The 23,913-nt window shown below is 42.7% G+C and overlaps 1 protein-coding gene and 1 non-coding gene across 2 annotated transcripts; one reads left to right on the top strand and one right to left on the bottom strand.

Annotated features, from left to right (window-relative positions):
* Positions 1–1,528: 1,528 nt before the first annotated feature.
* On the bottom strand, positions 1,529–23,652 carry LOC140483185 (transcription factor Ovo-like 2). Its single transcript, XM_072581236.1, has 4 exons — positions 23,219–23,652; positions 22,213–22,415; positions 21,038–21,224; positions 1,529–2,591 (listed from the first exon to the last, which is right to left on the bottom strand). Exons 1-4 carry the CDS (start codon positions 23,316–23,318, stop codon positions 2,284–2,286), a joined length of 798 nt encoding a protein of 265 aa, XP_072437337.1. The 5' UTR covers positions 23,319–23,652; the 3' UTR covers positions 1,529–2,283.
* trnag-gcc (transfer RNA glycine (anticodon GCC)) lies at positions 3,855–3,925 on the top strand. Its single transcript has one exon. It is a non-coding gene; the product is annotated as a tRNA-Gly (tRNA).
* Positions 23,653–23,913: the final 261 nt, after the last annotated feature.

Here is a 23,913-nt window from a genome sequence, read left to right as displayed (position 1 = left end):
TTGCATTCTTCCAAGTTTGTGGTGAGGCTTTGGCTTAGTGGCAATGTCACTGGTCTACTAATCTAAACCTTCTGCTAATATTCTAAAGGGCATAGGCTGAAATCCCACCAATTCAACAAAAATTTGGAATTAAAAAAAAGAGACTGGCCTAATGGTGATGACAAAACCACTGTTAATTGGTGCAAAAACCCATCTGGTTCACTAATGCCCTTTAGGGAAGGAAATCTGCCATTCTTACCTGCTCTGGCTTTCATGTGACTCCAGACCCACATATGTAGTTGGTTCTTCATCGGTCTGTGGGCAGTTAGGGATGGACAATAAATGTTGGCCTAGCAGTAATGTCTACATCCTGTAAAGCGATTTAACAATTACAGATAAATATAGACCCAATTTACTAAGCCTTTCATCAAAAGGCAACCCTGTCAATCCAGAAAACAACTTTCTGTATTACTTATACAAGCACAGCCCAGTGCTTCTGATCAACAACATTTAGAAGTTTAACACTTTGTAAAAAATATTTTGCTTTTCTTAAGATATGAATAACCTCATTATATTCTATCTACCACTTTGTTGCCCACTCATTTAATCTGACTATATCTCTTCATAGCTTTTTTCTGTCTACACAGTCTACATCCCCACCTAACTTTGCACCATCAACTAACCTAGATACAGAAGAATCTTGATAATTCGACATTTGATTAACCGAATTTCGGATGATCCGAACAACATCGCAAGATCCCGATGTGTGGTTAATTATGTTAAGCGGCATCGATTATCCAGCAGTTAATTAATCGAACAAAATACTCCCTGCCCGTGTCCTTCAGATAATCGAGGTTTCTCTGTACATTAGGTCTTGGTCCCTTCTTCTATGCATGAATACAGATTGTAATTAGCTGATTCTAATAATATGCCAATTTGAAAATGCCTGGTTGATTCCTAATTTCTGCCTCCTCTAAGAAATTCTCAGTGCCTGCTAAATCACTGCCAACACAATATTATGCATATCAACCTTTTGTGTGGCACATTGTAAATCCAAGTTTACTAGATCTTTTGTATTTTTTTAATCATGATGTCAAAGCTTTAGATCTTGCGCTCATCAGGACCAGTACAAGAATGCCAAATTTTAAAAAGAACAGCAATTTATAGTGCATGAAATAAGGCAAACTGGTTAGTAAGTTGATTCTCATTGGTTAAGGTGTTGCTATGGAGAATGCACCAGGGAACAATTATCCTCCGTGCTTTAGTTTAATTCTATAAAAGGTTCAATGCCTGGACATGTTCTGTCTGCTTGCAGAGGACTGGTTCCTGCCTACATGTGTAGCTCCTAGCAAGAAAGGTGAACCGCATTATGAGCCTGTCTGATCATTTTAAACTGTATGTTCATGTAATTCTTAGAATACTCTGGATTATTCCCTGCTTGAAATGATAGACTAATGTGAGTTATGCAATTTTAAACAGGATGATCTTCAAAAACAATCTAATTTTGTTTCAGGAAATGAAGCAACTTTTGAAGTCTACTTAAGACGCTTTAAAAAAAATGTTGATTTTTTTTAATTAACAGACCAATAGAAAACAGCATACCATAAATTTCAATTCCTCTTTGTAATATAAAGTCTTTTAAGAAGTTTATACAGGACACCTTTTGGAATGTTATGCATTAAATTATCTGTATCGATAATTGTCCATATCAAAATAAGAGATCTGTACTCAATTTTGGAAATTCACAATATTTCCCTTGATATAGAATTATGTATCAAATTCAAAAGGCAACAAATGAATAAAGTATATCCCGCTGTGGAAAAAAAATATACCCTTGAACCAACAAATTTAAAAAAAAGAAAAATGGTAAACAAAATATATCTTCAAAGAACAAAACCTACAGAGAAGTGTTGAAAGCCCAAAGCACCATTCAAACTCAGACTTTGGTTAATTGCAAACTAAAATGGCCTAGTAAATTGTGCTAGATTGTATGCAAATTAATAACAATTCAAGAAGGCAGCCCTACACCACCTTATATTCTGGAATTGATAGCAATACCCAAGTCTCGAGGTTTTTTTTATTAAAAGTGTAGCCCTTTAGGATACTGGATCAGTATCAAAAGTGTAAATGTTTACTATGCTATATCCAGCAAACTATTTTTAAAACAGTTCATTTGCACCAGCGATTTAAGGTAATCTTCCCACTGTGTTTAACTATGTCAGTCACACTAACCATATGTTTTGTTTATCCAGCAGTGCAAGTATCAAAACTTCACCATCGACACCACTGCCTCTTCTTTTGCTCCTATTCAGAATCCTTATTTTCGTCACTGTTGTGCAGCACAGAGTTGAGTTTGTTCTGCAGAGCTGCAGCTATCTTCTTTGAAGTCTTTTTAAGTAGTGGGTTTTCTGGGTGATTTTGCTTCATATGAAGATAAAGGTCCTCTTGGTTGATGGCTGTGAACCCACATTCTTCACACACATAGAGCTTTGCCCTCCTCTCCTTGTAGCTGTATTTCTGTGTCACTCCGTGAATCTTTTTGAGGTGTGATTCCAAGGAGCATCTCTGTGTAAAGGCTTTATGGCAAAGGCTGCATTTATAAGGGCGAATTCCTGCACATGAAATATATATGACATTTTAAAATGACATCGTTTTGGCTAATTGCCTATGTTACAAATCTGATCTTTGTCCACAAAAGAAAATGCCCTCCCTTCCTGAAACTGTGAATTTAAGTAACACATTAGAACGAGAGGTCTGGTACTTCTTTCCAATACAGGGATTCTTGCTTAACATTGTAAATTAATTCTCTTGAAAATTGCAGCTTTAAGAGAAACAATGCAAAACAAGTCAGATTTTCCCATTAAAATTAAAGCACAAAGTGAAATTAGCAGGTTTTCTCACGTAAATGACCAGTTTCTAAGACTAGATTTCTGGTCAAAAAGTAGGGAAGTCAACACAGGTAATGTTTTGGAGAGATTGGAAACCACCTCGTTACCAGTGTTTGTTGTATTATTGATTAACATATGTAGGTGGGCACTAAGACCTTGTTAAGGAGAATTTGGAGTTGATGGTTGCAGGTGCTTGATAGGCTGGACTCTGGCAGAATTCTGGAGTTATACATCACAGAAGCAGACTCTCGGTCCAACTCATCCACATGGACCAAGTTTTACGAACTAATCTAGTCCCACTTGCCTGTATTTATCCCATATCCCTCTAAACGTTTTCCTATTCATGTATATCTGTCCAAATGTCTTTTAAATGTTGTAACTGTACCTGCATCTGCCATTTCCTCTGACAGTTCATTCCATACAGGAAGCACCCTCTGTGGGAGAGTCTAGGACCAGGGAATGGCACATTTAAGACCGATGAAAACAGATTTCTTCTCTTAGAGGGTAATGAATCAGTGTAATTATTTACCGTAGAGGTGTTTTGAGGCTGCATCATTAAGTATATCCAAGGCTGAGGTAGACAGATTTTTCATCGGTAAAGCAATCAAGGATTATAGGGAAAAGACAGGAAAGTGGAGTTGAAGATTATGGGATCAGGTATGATCTCAATGAATGGCAGAGCAGAGTTAATAAGCTGAATGGTCTATTTCCGCTCCTACCTGTAATGATCTTATTGATGTGCCAGTGTGGCTTCTTTGGCTTTAAGTTTGTGGTCAACTTTTACACTGGGTGTATGCAAAATGTATGATTTTTTTTTGACCAAACATCAGAACTTGACTTTTATATGAGATTGACCATTACGCAGGTATATATGGGAGATTCTTTTGGATAGTTCTTTAAATATAAAATGAGAGGAAAAAAACATGCATTGAGTATAGGAGATGGGAGGACATGTTGTGGCTCGCTTCAGCAGCACATATACTACTTGCATTGGTGGTTCAGTGGTAGAATTCTCGCTTGCCACGTGGGAGGCCTGGGTTTGATACCCAGCCAATGCATTGCAACACGTTTTCAGATTACAACAGGATCTTGACCAGATGGGCCAATGGGCTGAGAAGTGGCAGATGGAGTTTAATTCAGATAAATGTGAGGTGCTGCATTTTGGGAAAGCAAATCTTAGCAGGGCTTATACACTTAATGATAAGGTCCTAGGGAGCGTTGCTGAACAAAGAGACCTTGGAGTGCAGGTTCACAGCTCCTTGCAAGTGGAGTCGTAGGTAGATAGGATAGTGAAGGTGGTGTTTGGTATGCTTTCCTTTATTGGTCAGCGTATTGAGAACAGGAGTTGGGAGGTCATGTTGCAGCTGTACAGGACATTGGTTAGGCCACTGTTGGAATATTGTGTGCAATTCTGGTCTCCTTCCTATCGGAAATATGTTGTGAAACTCGAAATGGTTCAGATAAGATTTCCAAGGATGTTGCCAGGGTTGGAGGATTTGAGCTATAGGGAGAGGCTGAACATGCTGGGGCTGTTTTCCCTGGAGCTTCGGAGGCGGAGGAGTGACCTTAGAGAGGTTTATAAAATTATGAGGGGCATTGATAGGATAAATAGGCGAAGTCTTTTCCCTGGGGTCGGGGAGTCCAGAACTAGAGGGCATAGGTTTAGGGTGAGAGGGGAAAGATATAAAAGAGACCCAAGGGGCAACGTTTTCATGCAGAGGATGGTACATGTATGGAATGAGCTGCCAGAGGAAGTGGTGGAGGCTTGTACAATTGCAACATTTAAGAGGCATTTGGATGGGTCTATGAATAGGAAGGGTTTGGAGGGATATGGGGCGGGTGCTGGCAAGTGGGACTAGATTGGGTTGGGATATCTGGTCGGCATGGACGGGTTGGACCGAAGAGTCTGTTTCTGTGCTGTATATATCTCTATGACTCTATGAACTTAACCTATTGACTTGAACAGATTGAGTCTAAGAACTGTATCGTTATACATAGGGCTGGTGAAGAGAATGTGTATGCAAGAGATTGGACTAATATCAGTTGGGAAAACAATCACTGAACCAGATATTTCTGACTGACTATTACAGAAAGAGAGAGAAGACAGCTGAGGGGGGCATGGAAAGAGCCAGGGGAATGAAAGAGGAAAAGGGAGAGTCACAGAATTGTATGGCACAGAAACAGACCCTTTGGTCGAACCCATCCATGCTGACCAGATATCCTAAATTAATCTAGTCCCATTTTCCAGCATTTGGCCCGTATCCTGTAAATTCTTTCTATTCATGTATCCATCCTGGTGCCTTTTAAATGTTGCAATTGCACCAGCCTCTACCACTTCCGACCCTTTCAAGTTTAACAACATCTTTTCTTTAGCAAGGAGACCAGAATTGAATGCAGTATTCTAAAACTGCCCTATCCAATGTCCTGTACAGCCTCAACAGGAAAAGAGAGAGAAAAACAGTGGCATAAATAATTTATAATATGAATAAAAACAGCCGCATGTTGTCCAGATAGACAAAAGGTAAGTTGAAATAATAAGGGTGCTGTCGATTTGGGTGAATTTTAATTCTCCGTTTGCCAGTTTTACCCTGCATGAACTGGTGTAAAGATCCCTACAATAATGGAATCAGATGGTTCATGGACATGTTAGCTGTATGCCCTGCACTGACTCTAAGATTTACAGGTTTGTTAAGAGCTTCTTCTAGCTTTTGAGGAGCCCAGCTTGAAGTAAATCAGCTGGAGTGTTGAAGCCATCAGCAACCGCAGTGGTGTAACCAATTCTGCCTAGGCCTCTCCACCTTGACAATGTTCATTCCCTACTGGAAGTATTCACCTCTGTCCCCCAAAGATATTCACCCCCTCCCCACCCTCAGGACAATGTTCATCACATCCCACCTCATACCCTCTCTTCTGACTCCGCTTCTGAAATTCCTGAATTTGATGAATTGTCACGGATGTGTAGGGAGGGAATAGGGCAGATGGGAGTGAATCTGGAAGGGTAATGGAGGGAGTGAGCACTTGATAGAGGTGGTGAAGATGCCTTGATTGAACACCATGGGGAGGGGTGACCATTGTTAGGGAATGAACAATGTTGGGAAGGTGAACATTGACAGGAAGGAAGGGAGGGGAGGGCTATGAACAATGACAGATGGGTGAGAGGTTAAACATTGTAGGGGAGGAAGGAGGTCCCTGCATTGTCAGGGATAAACATTGGAGGAGTTGAACATTGCTTACTCTCCAACAATGTCAGGAATGAGGGTGTGAACATTGTTGGGGCCAGGTAGGTAGTTAGAACATAGGACAATACAGCGCAGTACAGGCCCTTCGGCCCTCGATGTTGTACTGACCTGTCACACCAATCTGAAGCCCATCTAACCTGTACTATTCCATGTACGTCCATATGCCTGTCCAATGATGACTTAAATGTACGTAAAGTTGGCAAATCTACTACCATTGCAGGCAAAGCATTCCATACCCTTACTACTCTGAGTAAAGAAACTACCTCCAACATCTGTCCTATATCTATCACCCCTCAATTTAAAGCTATGCCCCTTCGTGCTCGCTGTCACCAAACTTGGAAAAAGGCTCTCCCTGTCCACCCTAACCCTCTGATTATCTTATATGTCTCTATTAAGTCACCTCTCAACCTTCTCTCCAACAAAAACAGCCTCAAGTCACTCAGCCTTTCCTCATAAGATCTTCCCTCCATACTAAGCAACATCCTAGTAAATCTCCTCTGCACCCTTTCCAAAGCTTCCACATCCTTCTTATAATGTAGTGACCAGAACTGTACGCAATAATCCAAGTGCGGCCGCACCAGAGTTTTGTACAGCTGTAGCATAACCTCATGGTTCCGGGACTCGATCCCTCTATTAATAAAAGCTAAAACACTGTATGCCTTCTTAACAACCCTGTCAACCTGGGTGGCAACTTTCAAGGATCTGTGTACCTGGACACAGACATCTCTCTGCTCATCAACACTATCAAGTTGTACAATGTTGAGTTGACAGACCTAAATTTATCCAACTCCTCTTTTTAAAAAAAAACACCAGGAAGGAGAGATTGGATTTCACAGAGTTCGGGAGAGCCCTGTCCATATGTTTGTGGATGTGTCAACAGTTCCAGAAATGAATTTCCTTTTGTGTGCATGGAATTTGGAATATTGACCTTTTCAACATGTTTGTTGAGGGTTCCTTATTAGCGGTTTAAATAATGATGGGGAGCAAGTTCTGGACCCATTATTTTTATAAGACTGAATCTAGGAGTCAAAGGGATTGACATATCTTTACTCAGAGTCAGACACTGACAGATGATCTGAGGAGGAGGCTGTTTTCGGTTGCGGGGAGTTTAAGCCAAGTGCTGGGTTTTAAGATTTTTTTGTTCCTTCTCTTTTGCATGCTTAGAAATAAGGGGAGGATAGATTTTTTTTAAAAACTTGTATCTAGAGCTGCTTCTTTTAGGCCTTATAATATATAATATAGGCTTTAAGTTCTTCCAGTACAGTGTGTGAACAATAATCAATCTACAACACTGGATTTGAGAAAAGTGGGGGTCTTTTTAGACAAGTCCATATCAGCAAACTTTTAAAGGGCAATTATGGCAGTCAATAGAGTGGTACTCTCCTTCTGTCAGATGTGAAAGATGAGGGAACAGTTGACTATCCCTGGAGAATATGTCTTCAGGAAGTGTGTTTGGATTTGTCTCATATCTGACTGTTTGAATCAGCTAGAGAGGCAGTTAGACTCACATAGAACATCATCATGCAGTCCAGACCCTTAGGCCCTAGATGTTGCTCTGACCTGTGAAACCAATCTGAAACCCACTTAACCTACACTATTCCATTATCATCCATATGTCTATCCAATGACCATTTAAATGTCCTTAAAAATGATGAGGCTACTACTGTTGCAGGCAGGGCATTCTGTGCCCTTACTTCTCTGAGTAAAGAACCTACCTCTGACACCTGTCCTATATCTTATCACCCCTCAATTTAAAGCTATGTCCTCTCGTGCTAGCCATCACCATCCGAGGAAAACAGCTCTCACTGTCCAACCTATCTAATCCTCTGATCATCTTGTATGTCTCAAGTAAGTTACCTCTCAACCTTCTTCTCTCTAATGAAAACAGCCTCAAATCCCACAGCCTTTCCTCATAAGACCTTCTCTCCATACCAGGCCACATCCTGGTAAATCTCCTCTGCACCCTTTCCGATGCTTCCAAATCTTTTACATAACGCGGAGACCAGAATTGTACGCAGTACTCCAAATGTGGCCATACCAGAGTTTTGTACAGCTGCAACATGACCTCATGGTTCCAAAACTCAATCCCTCCAAAAATGAAAGCTAACACACTGTATGCCTTCTTAACAACCCTATCAACTTCGGTGGCAACTTTCAGGGATCTACGCACATGGACACCAAGATTTCTCAGCTCATCTACACTCCCAAGAATCTTTCCATTAGCCCAGTACTTTGCACTCCTGTTACTCCTTACAAAGTGAATCACCTCACACTTTTCCACATTAAACTCCATGTGCCACCTCTCAGGCCAGCTCTGCAGCTTATCTATGTCCGTCTATAAACTGCAACATCCTTTGGCACTGTCCAGAACGCCACCAACCTTAGTGTCATCCACAAATTTACTAACCCATCCTTCTACACCCTCATTCAGATCATTTATAAAAATGACAAACAGCAGTGGCTCCAAAACAGATCCTTGTAGTACACCACTAGTAACTGAACTCCAGGATGAACATTTCCCATCAACCATCACCCTCTATCTTACAGCTAGCCAACCTGTGCCCACACCTCCTCCCTCACCTCTATCCAAGGCCCTAAAGGAGCCTTCCACATCCATCAAAGTTTCACCTGCACATCCACCAATATCATTTATTGTATCCGTTGCTCCCGATGCGGTCTCCTCTACATTGGGGAGACTGGGCGCCTCCTAGCAGAGCGCTTTAGGGAACATCTCCGAGACACCCGCACCAATCAACCACACCGCCCCGTGGCCCAACATTTCAACTCCCCCTCCCACTCTGCCGAGGACATGGAGGTCCTGGGCCTCCTTCACCGCCGCTCCCTCACCACCAGACGCCTGGAGGAAGAACGCCTCATCTTCCGCCTCGGAACACTTCAACCCCAGGGCATCAATGTGGACTTCAACAGCTTCCTCATTTCCCCTTCCCCCACCTCATCCTAGTTTCAAACTTCCAGCTCAGTTACTGCCTCCTTGACTTGTCCGACCTGCCTATCTCCTTTTCCACCTATCCACTCCACCCTCTCCTCCTTGACCTATCACCTTCATCTCCTCCCCCACTCACCCATTGTACTCTATGCTACTCTCTCCCCACCCCCACCCTCCTCTAGCTTATCTCTCCATGCTTCAGGCTCACTGCCTTTATTCCTGATGAAGGGCTTTTGCCCGAAACGTTGATTTCGCTGCTCGTTGGATGCTGCCTGAACTGCTGTGCTCTTCCAGCACCACTAATCCAATTTCTGATCACCCTCAATTCCATGCCTCCGTATTTTCTGCAATAGTCTACCATGGGAAACCTTATCAAATACTTTACTTAAATCCATATACACCACACCAGCCACTTTACACCCATCCACCTGTTTAGTCACCTTCTCAAAGGACTCAATAAGGTTCGTGAGGCATGATCTGTCCTTCACAAAATCATGTTGACTATCCCTAACCAAATTATTCCTTTCCAGATGTTTAGAAATTCTATCTCTTATAATCCTTTCCAACACTACCCACAACCGAAGGCAGGCTTACTGGCCTATAATTACCAGGTTGTCTCTACTTCCCTTCTTGAACAAGGGGACAACATTTGTTATCCTCCAGTCTTCTGGCACTATTCTTGTAGACAATGATGACATAAAAGATCAAAACCAAAGACTCTGCAATCTCCTCCCTAGCTTCCCAGAGAATCCTAGGATAAATCCCATCAGCCCAGAGGACTTCTCGACCACATTGTCTTTTTCCTGTGTGAATACTGGGGAGAAATATTTATTTAGAGCCACTCCTACCTCCTCGGACTCCATGCACGACTTCCCACTACTGTCATTCACCAGCCCTAATCTTACTCTCATCATTCTTTTATTCCTGACATACCTAAAGAAAGTTTTAGGGTTTTCCTTGATCCTACCTACCAAAGACTTCTAATGTCCCCTCCTGGCTCTTCTTAGCTCTCTTTAGATCCTTCCTGGCTAACTTGTAACTCTCATGCGCCCTAACTGAGCATTCACATCCCATGTTTACATAAGCCTCTTTCTTCCTCTTGACAAGAGATTCAACTTCTTTGGTAAACCACGGATCCCTTGCTCAACCACTTGCTCCCTGCCTGACAGGTACATACTTATCAGGGGCACACAGTAGCTGTTCCTTGAGCAGGCTCCACATTTCAATTGTGCCCATTCCCTGTAGTTTCCTTCCCCATTCTATGCACCTTAAATCTTGCCTAATCACATCACAATTGCCTTTCCCCCAGATATAACTCTTACCCTGCAGTATATATGTATCCTTTTCCATTGCTTAACTGAATTGTGGTCACTATCACCAAAGTGCTCACCTACCTCCAAATCTAATACCTGGCTCGATTCATTACCCAGTACTAAATCCAATGTGGCCTCGCTTCTTGTTGGTCTATCTACAAACTGTGTCAGATTGTAGCACACATTGGACACAAAAACTGACCCATCTAAAGTACACAAACTATAGCTTTTCCAGTCCATATTTAAAATGTTAACAACTACCCTGTTACTTTTGCTTTTATCCAGAATCATCTTTACAATCTTTTCTTCTACATCTCTGGAACTATTTGGAGGCCTATAGAAAACTCCCAACAGGATGACCTCTCCTTTCCTGTTTCTAACCTCAGCCCATACTAATTCAGTAGATGAGTCCTCATCAAACGTCCTTTCTGCCACCATAATACTATTTTTGACTAACAATGCCACACCTCCCCCTCTTTTACCACCTTCCCTGTTCATACTGAAACATCTAAACCCTGGAACCTATAACAACCATTCGTTCCTGTCCCTGCTCGATCCATGTCTCTGAGATGGCCACAACATCGATGTCCCAGGTACCAACCCATGTTGCAAGTTCACCCACCTTATTTCGTATCTTTCTGGTGTTGAAGTAGACACAATTCAAACCACCTTTCTGCCTGCTGGTACACTCTCACAATCTTAAAACCTTATTTATGACCTCACTACACTCAACCTCCTGTACACTGGAGCTACAATTCAGGTTCCCATCCCCCTGCTGAATTAGTTTAAACCCTCCTGAACAGCATTACCATTAACCAATCTATCCCCCAGGATATTGGTACCCCTCTGGTTCAGGTATAGACCATCCTGTTTGTAGAGGTCCCACAAAGCCCAGAATGAGCCCTAATTATCCAGTTATCTGAATCCCTTCCAGCTGTACCATCCCTGTAGCCATGTGTTCAACTGCTCTCTCTCCCCCTATTCCTCACTTCGCTAGCATGTAGCATGGGTAACAAACCAGAGATAACATCTGTTTGTTCTAGCTCTAAACTTCCACCCGAGCTTCTTAAATTTCTGCCTTGCATCCCCATCTCTTTTCCTACCTATGTCATTGGTGTCTATGTGGACCATGACTTAGGGCTGCTCCCCTCCCCCTTTAGGATCCCTAAAACACAATCAGAGACAGCACAGACCCTGGCACCTGGGAGGCAACACACCAACTGAGTCTCTCTCGTTCCCACAGGATCTCCAATTTGTCCCCCTAACTATGGAGTCCCCAATGACTAATGCTCTGTTCATCTCCCCCCTTTTCTTCTGAGCAACAGGGACAGACACTGTGCCAGAGACCTGTACCCTATGGCTTACCAGTAAGTTCCCCCCCCAACAGTATCCAAAATGGTATACTTGTTATTGAGGGGAATGGCAGGAGATCCTTGCATTGTCTACCTGTTCCCTTTTTGTACCCTGACTGTAATCCATCTGCCTTTTTCCCATACCTGAAGTGTGACTACTTCCCTGTAACTCCTCTCAATTACCCCCACAGCCTCCCAAATGATCCTAAGTTCAGCCAGCTCCAGTTTTCCCAAATGCGGTTTCTGAGGAGCTGGAGTTGGGTGAATTCCTGCAGATGAAGACAGCAGGGACACTACTGGTGACCCTTACTTCCCACATTCTACAGGAGGAGCATTCAACTGCCCTAATGTCCATTCCCACTGTTCTGAATTCCCAAAGAGACTACTGAAAAAAAAACTAGTAACCTTATTGAATCGGTGCACAGAACCTTTTTGGTTTGGTTAGAGGAGGACGGTGGATTGGAGACACTGCCTAAGTAGTGTTTCAGATAAAGCAACTGCCCAAATATATAACCTCACTTACACAGCCGTCCCTGTCTACTCCTGCTCGGTATGCACTCCACCTATTCACGAGGTGAGTTATTAAAGATTTAATTTACCTTCCTGGCAGCCCCCAGGTCCTTGCTCTCACTGCTCCCACTGCTGCTGAAAGTGGAGGCAGTCATGGGAGAGCATTCAGAAGGCTCAGTATGATGGTTAGTCGACTTAGAGAGGTGGTCATACCACTGGTTCAGATTGATAGTGACTGTCAGGACTGGTAGGAAGGTAGTACAGGAGTCTCCTGTGGCTACTCCTCTCTCTCAAACAGATATACCATTTTGGGTACTGTTCTGGGGAATAGTCTCTCAAAGGAAAATAGAACTGGGTGCCAAATCTCGGGCAGCAATCTTCTGATAAGCAGGGTTCGTCAAGGTTCAAAAGAGTAATTTATAGGGGACTCTTCTGTCAGGGGCACAGAAAGGAGGTTCTGTGGCCAAAAGTGAGAAATCAGCATGGTATGTTACCACCCTGGTGCCAAGGTCAAGGATATCTCAAAGCAGTTACAGAATATTGTCAGAGGGAAGAGTAAAAAGCTAGAAATTGTACACGTTGAAAAGGTGTCAGGAAAAGGTTGAGGCTTTGTAGAGTAAATACAGAAAGTTAGGTTGGAGGTTAAAAAGCAGAACCTCCTGGTGCCACGTGCTAGTGAGAGTAGAAATAAGAAGATAGGGCAGATAAATCAGTGGATGAAGAGATGGTGCAGAGGGCAGGAAATCAGATTTTTGGATCATTGGATCTCTTCTGGGGCAGAAGAAACCTGTACAAAAGAGATGGGTTTCACCTGAATTGGAGGGTGGCCAATATCCTGGTGGGGATATTGGCTAGTTCTATTTGGGAACCTTTAGGGAAAGGTGAGATGGGGAGTGGGGACTGTAAGTAGTAGTGAGAACAGATACTTCTGAAATTAAAGAGAGCAACTTAATTAGAAAATGCAGGCAACAGCAAGTCAGAGAACAAGTAACTCTGAAGAACTAACTGCATTTATTTCAATGCAATGGGTCTTACAGATAAGGCAGATGAACTTAGGGCATGGAAGGGGGACGAGGAACTGGGATATCATAACTATTACAGAAATGTGGTTGAAAGAGGGACAGTATTGGCAGCTCAATGTTCCAGGGTTTAGATGCTATTGGAAGGATGGAAAAGGAGGCAAGAGAGGAGGAGTGGTGTTTTTAAATTACTGCTGTACTTAGAGAGGGTATTTCTGAGGAATCGTCCAGTGAAGCTATATGGGTGGAACTCAGAAATAAGAAAGGGTTGATCACCTTGATGGGATTATACTGTAGGCCCCCAATAGTCAGTGGGAAACTGAAAAGCACATATGCAGAGACACCTCAGGTATATGTACGAATAATAAGTTTGCAATAGTAGGGGGATACGCTGGGACTGCCATAGTGTTAAAGGCTTGGATGGTGAGGAATTTAAGTGTGTTCAAGTACATTTTCTTTATTATTATGTAGATGTACCTACTAGAGAAGGAAAATTTTGATGATGTGAGACAAGAACTTTCAAAAGTTGATTAGGTTGTCTGTTTGCAGGTAAAGGGATATCTGGCAAGTGGGAGGCTTTCAAAAGTGAAATAACAAGAAGAATTCGGAAGCATGCTCCAAATTAAGGAGAAAATAAGCATTTATACTGTTTGAGAAAAGAGTACTGAATGGTTAGTAAGTGGACTCTAATTGTTGTCATTGAGAATGTTCCTGTTAGAGTTAAGGATAAGGTTGGTAAAATAGGGAACAATGGATGAACAAAGATATTGAGGCTCTAGTCAAGAAGAAGAAAGAGCCATATCTTAGAATTAGATAACTGAGAGCAAGTGAATCTCTTGCAGAGTATAAGGAATGTAGGAAGGAAATCAGAAGAGCGATAGCCTTGGCAGATAAGGTTAAGGATAATCCATAGAGATTCTACAAGTACATTAAGAGCAACATAGAAACTAGGGAAAGAATAAGGCCCCTTAAAGATCAACAAGGTAGTCTATGTGTGGAACCACAGGAGATGGGAGAGATACTAAACAAATATTTCATGTCTGTTATTACAGTGGAGAAAGACAGGAAGGCTAGGGACCTAGGGGAATAACTATTGATGTCTTGAAAATAGTCCACACCGCAGAAAAGGAGGTGATGGAGTTCATAAGCAACATAAGATGGATAAATCTCCAGGCACCTGATCAAGTCTATCCCAGGATACGGTGGGAAATTAGGGAAGAAATTGTGGGACCCCCAAGTAGAGACATTTATTTCATCTATAGCCACTGCTGAGGTTGAAGGACTAGAGGATAGTTAATGTTGTGCCTTTTTTTAAAGAAGGGCTGTCAGGAGAAGCCTGGGAACTACAGACCAGTGTCTAACATCAGTGGTGGTTGAGTTGGAGGTGATTCTGAGAGATGGGATTTTACATGCATTTGGAGAGGTAGGGACTGATTAAGGATAGTCAGCATGGCTTTGTGCATGGGAAATCATGTCTCACAAACTCAATTTTGAGGACTTAACTAAAAAGATTAAGAAAGTAGAGTGATAGATGTTATCTATGTGAGCTTTGGTAAAGCCTTTAACAAGATTCCACATGGTAGACTGATTAAGTCAAGTTAGATCACATGGGGGTTCAGGATGAGCTTGTCAATTGGATGCAAAATTGGTTTGATAGTAAGAGACAGAGGATGGTAGTGGAGGGTTGTGTTTCGGACTGGAGGCCTGTAACTAGCCGTGTTCCACAGGAATCGATGCGGAGTCCACTGTTGTTTGTTATTTATATAAACCAATTTGGACGAGTTAGCAGATGGCACCAAAATTGGTGATATAGTCAACAGTGAAGGTTATTCAAGATTACAAGGGGATCTTGATCAATTAGACCAATGGGCTGAGAGGTGGCAGATGGAGTTTAATTTAGATAAATGTGAGGTATTGAATTTTGGTAATGCAAACAAGGGCAGGACTCACACAGTTAATTGTAGCACCCTGGGTAGTGTTGTCAAGCAGAGACCTTGGGGTTTAGGAACATAGTTCTTTGCAAGTTGAGTCACAGGTACACAGGGTGGTTAAGGCAATGTTTAGCACACTTGCCTTCATTGCTCAGACCTTGGAGTATTGGAGTTAGGATGTCATGTTGAGGTTGTATAGGACATTGGTGAGGCTACAATTGGAGTACTGTGTACAGTTCTGGTCATCCTGCTGCAGGAAGGATATTATTAAACTGGACAAGGTTCAGAAAAGGTTTACAAGGATGTTACCGAGACTGGAAGGTTTGAATTATAAGGAGAGGCTGGGGCCTTTTTCACTGGAACATAGGAGGTTGAAGGGTAAACTTGAAGAGGTTTATAAAATAATAAGGACAAAGATAAGGTGAACAGCAGAGGGAAGGTCTTTTCCCTGGGGTGGAGGAGTTCAAAACTAGGGGGCATATTTTTAAGGTGAGAGGAGAAAAATTTAAAAGGGACCGGAGAGGCAACTTTTTCACACACAGGATGATTCGTATGTTGAATAAAATGCCAGAGGAAGTGGTAGATGCAAGTACAGGTACAACCATGAAAAGATATTTGGGGACAGGAATAGGAAAGGTTGAGAGGGATATGGGCCAAATGCAGTTGAGTGGGACTAGTTTAGTTTGGGAAACTTGGGTCGGCATTGAGGAGTTGGTCTGAAGGGTCTGTTTCTGTGCTGCATGACTCTATAAACTGAAGACCAAGTTTGAGGGCGGCACTTCCAGTTCCTCATGAAAACGTGAGCATGGCTTCAGCAGAAGTCATGCAGGTTTCAGCATAAAATGGCAAGTGAACAATTGAGATGACATGGAAGATCTGACCTAATAACTTCAGTACCATCATTGTACCAGCCCAGTTTAGAAACCATTTGAGTGAAAATCAGTTCAAAGAAATGGGGCAGAGACAGTTTTTTTTGTTTCTGTCCAGAACTAACCAGATGTATTTACGTGTTCTTTACTGATCTGAGATATCACTGTAATCGGTGATTGTAACTTGATGACTGAACTAGGTCCATTATTAATCCTTCAACCAACATCACTACAATATTGCTGAAAAAGAAGCATATCTTTAGTCATCAAGACAATTCACAACCATACAAATTTAAGGAGAAAATTACATTCATACCGTCTGAGAGAAGAATGGTCAGTAAGTGGACTCTGTTATCATTCAGAATGTACCATTTTTTGATGATTGACAGTTAACAGCTGGGCTTTGTTTAAATTTTAACCAGACAGGTTGACTAGTCAAGGAATTGTCTTGAGGAATTAGAGAGACTTTCACCTATTTTGTTGAGTTACAGCGGATGCTATATATGTATATATTCTTTCTGTCTGCAGAGAATAGGGCCATGTTACCCAATGAATGCAAGATAAAATGCTTCAACAAAATGTATTTTTTAAGCTACACTCAAGTCTGTACTTCAAAAGGACTACTGAATAATAAGAATTGTTATCCAGTCATTATTACATTGCTGTTTGTAGGAGATTGATGTGTGCAAAGTATCTGTTGTATTTTTTCATGAGCAATTATACTTCAAAAGTATTTAATTAGCTGTAAGTTTGAGATGTTCCAAGGTCATATAATATATCAAGCTGTTTCTTTATTTCATAAATTGATTATCCATGTAGAATTGCTCTCAATCCCTATGGTCGTGAATGTCTTTCATAGTTAAATTGGTGAAATACCGTAGTGTAACCAATGTATATACTACAACCACGGCAAACTGTTGGTGTTAGGATGGATGTTACATTCAGTGATAGTAACACAGATCAAGCAAACAGCCTGGGTCCTACTGCAGCTGCACCCATCCCAGTAAGTGGTGAGTATTCCAACACGCTATTCAATTAATTTCCATTGAGACTTTGAGCTTGTTGCAAAGTTTCTAGGAATTCACATCAACCTGACTGGTATTTAATTTGGGCAATCCATTCAGATTATTTTATATTTCTTGGAAAACTTACTGCTATTTGATGATGATTATTTGGTTTGTGCTACATGATTATTCATTTATTACCGACCTTTTTGTATTATTAAATGTTGTTGTAAGAGGTTGCTTTGTGTTGTATAGATTTTGTTTTGCTTGTACTTGTGTTTTTTTTATTTTCATGATAGGGTTTTCTGGTGAAATTATTCTATCAAGTTAATCAAATTAACAAATCTATTTTAACCCTGAATCCGCACAGGCATGGTAAAGGTAGAAATGTAAAACCCAATGAAATACCTGCCACCTGAATTACAAAATATAATGAAAAAACAATTCATACAGTTACTGAGTATACATTCTGGTTGTTTTGCCTTTAGTCTTTGTTTTGCCTTTAATCTTCCCTCACCAATTTCTACCCCTCTTTTCATGTGGGTGTTGACCCTTTACTGGAGCCAAATGCAAGTCACATATCAGGATAGCGCTCTTTCCCTCTGTTATTTGCAGGTTTTGATGGTAAGGTTGGCTTGCAATGTTGGCTCTGCACAAATTGGCTGTCACATTTCCTATATTACAACAATGACTGAACTTCAAAAGTACTTTGCTGGCACCTCCATCTACTACCCACTTGACCACAACTCCACTTCTCATCACCAAACCATCACCTCCCAAACCATCCACAACCTCATCACCTCAGGCAATCTCCCATCCACAGTCTCCAACTTCAGTTCCCTGACCCCGCACCGCCTGATTCTACTTCTTACCCAAAATTCACAAACCTGACTGCCCTGATTGACCTATTGTTTCTGCATGCTCCTGTCCCACTGAACTCATCTCCTCATATCTCAACTCCGCCCTGTTCCCCTTGGTCCAGGAACTCCCCACATATGTTCAGGACACCACGGATGCCCTCAACCTCCTCCAAGACTTTTGTTTCTCTAGCCCCCAACATGGACATCCTATCACTATACATGTCCATCCCCAACAGCAAAGGCCTACAAGCCCACTGTTTCTTCCTCTCCCACAACCTAACCTGTCTCCTTCCATTGACACGCTCATTTGATTGGCGGAACTTGTCCTCACCCTCAACAACTTCTCCTTAGAATCCTCCCACTTCCATAAGACCAGAGGGGTAACCATGGGTACCCACATTGGCCAGCTATGCCTGTCTCTTCGTACGGTATGTGGAACAGACCATCTTCTATAGTTATCATCCCCCACCTTTTACTCCATTACATCAATGACTGTATCAGTGCCGTCTCATGCTCACGCAAGGAAGTTGAATGGTTCATCAACTTCACCCACACCTTTCACTCTGACCTCAAATTCACATGGTCCACCTCCAACACCTCCCTCCCCTTTCCTGGACCTCTCTGTCTCCAACTCTGGTGACTGACTCAAAATGGACATCTATTTCAAACCCACTGACTCCCACAGCTACTTTGACTACACCTCCTCCCTTTCCCTCTTGTAAAAACACAATCCCTTACTCCCAATTCCCCTGCTATATTGCTCCCAGGAGGAGCAATTCTACTCCAGGACATCCAAGATGTCCTCCTTTTTCAGGGGCCATAATTTCCCCTCCCACATGATCAACAATTCCCTCCAGCACATCTCCACCACTTTTTTGCACCTCCGCCCTCAAAGCCCACTCCTCCAACCACAAGAAGAATCTAATCTCCTGGTCCTCATCTTTCACCCCACTAATCACTAGATACAGCGCACTATCCTCTGCCATTTCTGCCACCTACGGATAGAACCCACCACCAAGGATATATTTCCCTCCTCATCCCTATCTTTGTTCTGCAGAGACCATTCCCTCCGTGACTCTGTTGTTAGGTCCATGCCCCTACCAACCCACCCTCCACACCTGGTGCCTTCCCTTGCCACCGCAGGAGGTGAAAAACCTGTACCCACACCTATCCCATCTGGCAGAGACTTCCCTGCACATCCACCCACCTTAGCTACTGCATTGTTGCTCTCAATGTGGTCTCCTCTACATTAGTGAGACAGAATACCAATTCACAGAGCATTTCAGGGAACATTTCTGGGATGCACGCACCAAACAACCCCATTGCCCTGTGGCTGACCACTTCAACTCCCCCTCCCCCAAGGACATGCAAGTCCTGGGCCTACTCCACTGCCAAATCAAAGCCACCCACCAGCTGGAGGAAGAACACCTCTTTGGGATCCTTCAACCACATGGCATCAACATCAACTTCATTCATTTCCAAATCTCCTCTCCTCCCACCTCATCCCAGATCCAACCCTTCAACTTGGCACCAACTTCTTGACCTGACCATTTTCCTTCCCACCATCCGCTCCACCTTCCCCACCGACCTATCACAATTACACCACCCATCTGCATCCACCTGTCATCTTCCCATCTGCCTTCACCCCAGCTTTACCACTCTATTTATCTCTCATCCTCCTTCCCCCGCCACATTCCTGATGAAGGACTCATGCCCAAAATATCGGCTCTCCTGCTCCTCGGATGCTGCCTGACCTGCTGTGCTTTTCCAGTGCCACGCTTTTTGACTTTCCCAAAGTACTGTAAAGTGTTTTGATGCATTGTGAGTGTGAAAGGGAACACAATTTAACACAGAAAATTAGACAGGTGGAGGGCCTTTAATCTCTGAAATTTGCTTTGCTATTCAATATGACCTGATTGGGGCTTTAACTCTACTTTTGTGTCCTTGACTCTGTAATAGATCAAAAAGCTGTCAGCTTTGAATATATTCAATGGTCCTGCCTCTACTGCTCTTTTTAGAGAATTTCAAAGATTAATAATGCTTTGGAAGAATAAATGTCTACTTACCTCCATCTTTTTCTAGATTCACCCGCAGAGGAAACAGCATCTCAGCAATGACTTTGTCAAGCCCCTTTAATGTTCTTTCAACCTCTAATGAGTTGAGATCCAATCTCCTCGACTTTTAGAGTCATAGTCATACAGCATGGAAACAAACCCTTTGGCCCAACTCTTCCATGCCGAGGAGGTTTCCTCAACTGAATTGGTCCTTCCTCTGGCAACTGGGTTCATATATCACTGTGTGAAAATGTTGCCCCTTTGGTAATTTTTAAATTTTCCCATCTCACCTTAAATCTATGTCCTCTAGTTTTTGACACCCCTATTCTGGGGGAAAAGACTTTGGCTATTCACCTTATCTATGCTCCTCATGATTTTGTAAACTTTTACAAGATCACCCCTACGCCTCAGTAAAGTCCCAATCTCTCCTTACGACTCAAACCTTCCAGTCTTGGTAACATCCTTTGTAAATCTTTTTTGTACCTTTTACCGTTTAATAACATGCTTCGTATAGGAGGGCAACCAGAATCATACTCCAATAATGGCCTTATCAATGTCTTGTACAGTTATAACCTGTAACTCTGAAGGTGGCCAGGCAAATTGAAACAGCTATTAAACAAAACTTATAGAACCCTTGGGTACATGTTTAAGATCAGAGGGCATAAGATTAAGTTGAGGAGCAAGTGATTTACAGGAGACCTGAGAAAGCATTTTTCACCAAGAGAACAGTAGACATACGGAGCATACTACCTGAGGGGATGGTGGAAGCAGCTACTCTCACAAGCTTTAAGATGCACCTGGATGAGCACTTAAAACACCAGCGCACAGTAGGCTATGGCTCAGGTGCAGAGAAATGAATCCATTTTGTGTAGTTTGCAGTTTGTAAGCGGGCACAGACATGATGGGCCGTAGGGCCTGTTTCTATACTGTGTGACGCAATATCTCTTATTTATGAAACAATTTCTCTCCTTGTCTGCTATTCGATTCATTCACCATGCTCACCTAGCTGAGCAAACGAGAGCGGAACTACAAGTCCCAGCAGGCATATGGGCGTAGTTTACGGATGACGTACCAGTGTGCGTCCTGACGTGCCTCTTCAGATCGAAGGTGTCATTGAAGCCTTTGCCGCAGTACGTGCACAGGTGACGTTTCACCTGGCTGTGACACTTCAGGTGCCGGTTGAGCATGCGCTGTAGCCGGAAGCCCTTGCTGCACACCTGGCAGCGGAAGGTGGCGTCGCTGCATTCCCCAGTGGTGATCTTTGAGAGGGGGCAAGAGCCAGACAAAAGCCTGAATTAGACACACCGTTAGATTCAGCAGCGCCCGTAGATAGAGCGACCCTAAAGGCACTTAAACAAAAAAAAAACACGATAGGGTTCTTCCCTTGCCCCAGAAGTTTTGAAATAACTGTCGAAATAAAGTCGAAATAAAAACCAAGTTAATTGTGACCTTGCCGAAGTTGTTCCAGATTTTAGACTATGCCTGACTGAATACTTTTGGATTTGACTACATTTGCATACCGCAAGCAATAAGACTTTTGGATACCGGAGTAATATGTGCTGTGCAACTAGGATAGTTTTTGATCATCTTCCCCTGAAAAAAAATCAACGTTATATTTCAAATAAATTGATACCCCTACTAGTATCCAAATTCTCTTTCTCTATGTTAATCGTATATTTAAAAAGGATTGTTATGTTAGTATGTTTATCAATCAAGTAGGGTGGCAGTGCACAATAACAATGTTAATTTTACAGGGCCTTTTAAATTTCATACAGTACGTACATTATATACAAAATACTGCCTCATCATAAGTTAATAATTAAACATGAAAAAATAACGTATAAAAGACATGGTGTCTGAAAGTGTAATGTTTGTTTATTACACAATGTTACAATATAATCTGAAATAACTGTTTTACACTTGATTTTATGTATTCTGAAATAATGTGTATTTTAGTGATTTCAATTTATACATTATGTTGAATTTAAAATAATGCAGGCGTGAAATCATGTTTGTAATGTAGTTAAAATAATGTGTAAACTGGAATCATACAATTTCGTTTTGCTGACCATATTTTTGCTATGTTCTATTTAAAGGAGGCAGCGAATGTAATTTTTCTCAAACTATTCGTCTACATGTCTAATAGCTCTCAATCGGGGTCTCGTACCGTACACCGGCCAAGTGGGTTTTCTCTGTGCTAATCTCGCCTTGTAATGATTAACCGGAGTCTAAGCGGAGCCGGCTCACCTTGATTTTCGTTCGCAAGACGTTGCGCTTTTTGCATTCCGGTGCCAGAACTTGCTCCTCCGCATTCTCCTGGTCCGGTTCGGTCTTGTAGAGGAGGCGGGGCTCGCTTGAATCGTTCAGCAGTTTGTCCAAACCAGTTGTTCCGGGTGGTGGATCCTGGGTCTTGCTTTCTTCTTCGTAACTCAGAAAGCAACTCAAATTGACTGAAAGAGAGAGAGAGAGAAAATAAAGACTTTACACAATAGCCTGGTCATCCAGCAGGGTGTATGGATGGGGAGCTCATGTGTTAGGCAAGTTTAAACAATGAACTAAGACTTTGTTTTTCCTCCCTTCTTGGCTTGTTTGAGTTTGGGGTGTTGCCTGGCTCCGCAAGCCTATCTTATCAGCGTTTGACTGTTAGGAATGCAACATAATACCCTTTTTAAAGAGCGGTGGTGGGAAGAGAGAGCCAGAGCTCGGGTTCCGTTATGTTTACACTGGGAAGGTGCAGCTAAAGGCAGCAGTGAGGCCCCGTTCGGAAACCTCGGAGCCTGCCTGGGTGCTGCTAACAGGTTGATGACTGATGGAATCAGGAGGAACGCTGAGTACACCCTGTCATGCAAACACATGCTGCCTATCTTTTGTTTGCCACCCCCCCTCCTCCCCTCCTCCCCTCCCCGGATTCCTGAATCCGGGAGCATGCTTTTAAACTAAAATACACGACCTTTCAAAGTATGGTGCCTCCTCAGGAGAGGGAAGCCTGTCTCCATATAAAAGATGTTTTTAAACCTTGCGAGCGGATGAATTGGTCCGTTGCTTCTCCGTTTTCGACAGAGATTGCACCTTGTACTGCGTCTGGAACACAACCCCATCTTATGATTCCATAGAGAAGGGACTTTTTAAAAAAAAATTGTTGAGACCTCTCTGTCCTCCCCTCCCAGTTTCTGCTTCCCACTCTCTGAACTTCCCTCTATCTCTCCTCCATACCCTGGTCTAACCTGTTCGCTTTTCAGACTCTCCCTGCTACCTGGTATGTAGGTGTCGGCTCTCTCTTCGTCTGGCAGCTCATTCCAGTCTCGGATCTCCGGGTAAGGCTCTTTTCTTTTGACCAGGAAAGCTCTGGGCATGGTGTAGGCACCGGGCAGGCGGCGATGAGGGGAGACAAGGAGCCGGAGTCCCTCCTGTTTCCACCTGACCCCTTCCTTTTCATCCGAACCGGATCCTCCCTCAGCAAGTTCCAGGTGTTTTCCACATAAAACAGACGGCTGTTTTTGCTCCTTAATCTCTCTGAACGCACTGTTTGGTGTGTGTATGTATATATATAGGGGGCAGAGAGAGAGAGAGGGGTTCAGATTAAACCCCACTCTCACCTGACCAGCTACCTTTGCCGTAACAGGAAAAAAAGTTTGCTCCAGGAATTGAAAATACAACAGGAAATTTAGGAGGGCGCATGCGTGCTGAGAAAATAACGGTGTCAACAAGTCCTTGTACCTGTTGGACCGGTTGGTACAGCTTCGCCTTGGTTTCCCTGCCTCTCTCGCACACCGAGGGTTTGCAAAACGTCCAACTACGCGCAGACCCTTTGTTCTCTTTTCAACATTACCTGGAGGAGACTTTGTTCACCTGAGGAAATAAGAGAACAGAGATGATCACAAACCGACCGAGCAAGGCTCACATTAATCGTTCAAGGTTTCCCTTTCACTGTCCTCTCATCCTGCCCCA

The sequence above is a fragment of the Chiloscyllium punctatum genome, chromosome 11 (assembly GCF_047496795.1).
Source record: "Chiloscyllium punctatum isolate Juve2018m chromosome 11, sChiPun1.3, whole genome shotgun sequence".
Classification (NCBI taxonomy): Eukaryota; Metazoa; Chordata; class Chondrichthyes; order Orectolobiformes; family Hemiscylliidae; genus Chiloscyllium; species Chiloscyllium punctatum.
The sequence above is the reverse complement of the archived record's forward strand: the minus strand, read 5'-3'. Positions and strand labels throughout refer to the sequence as shown.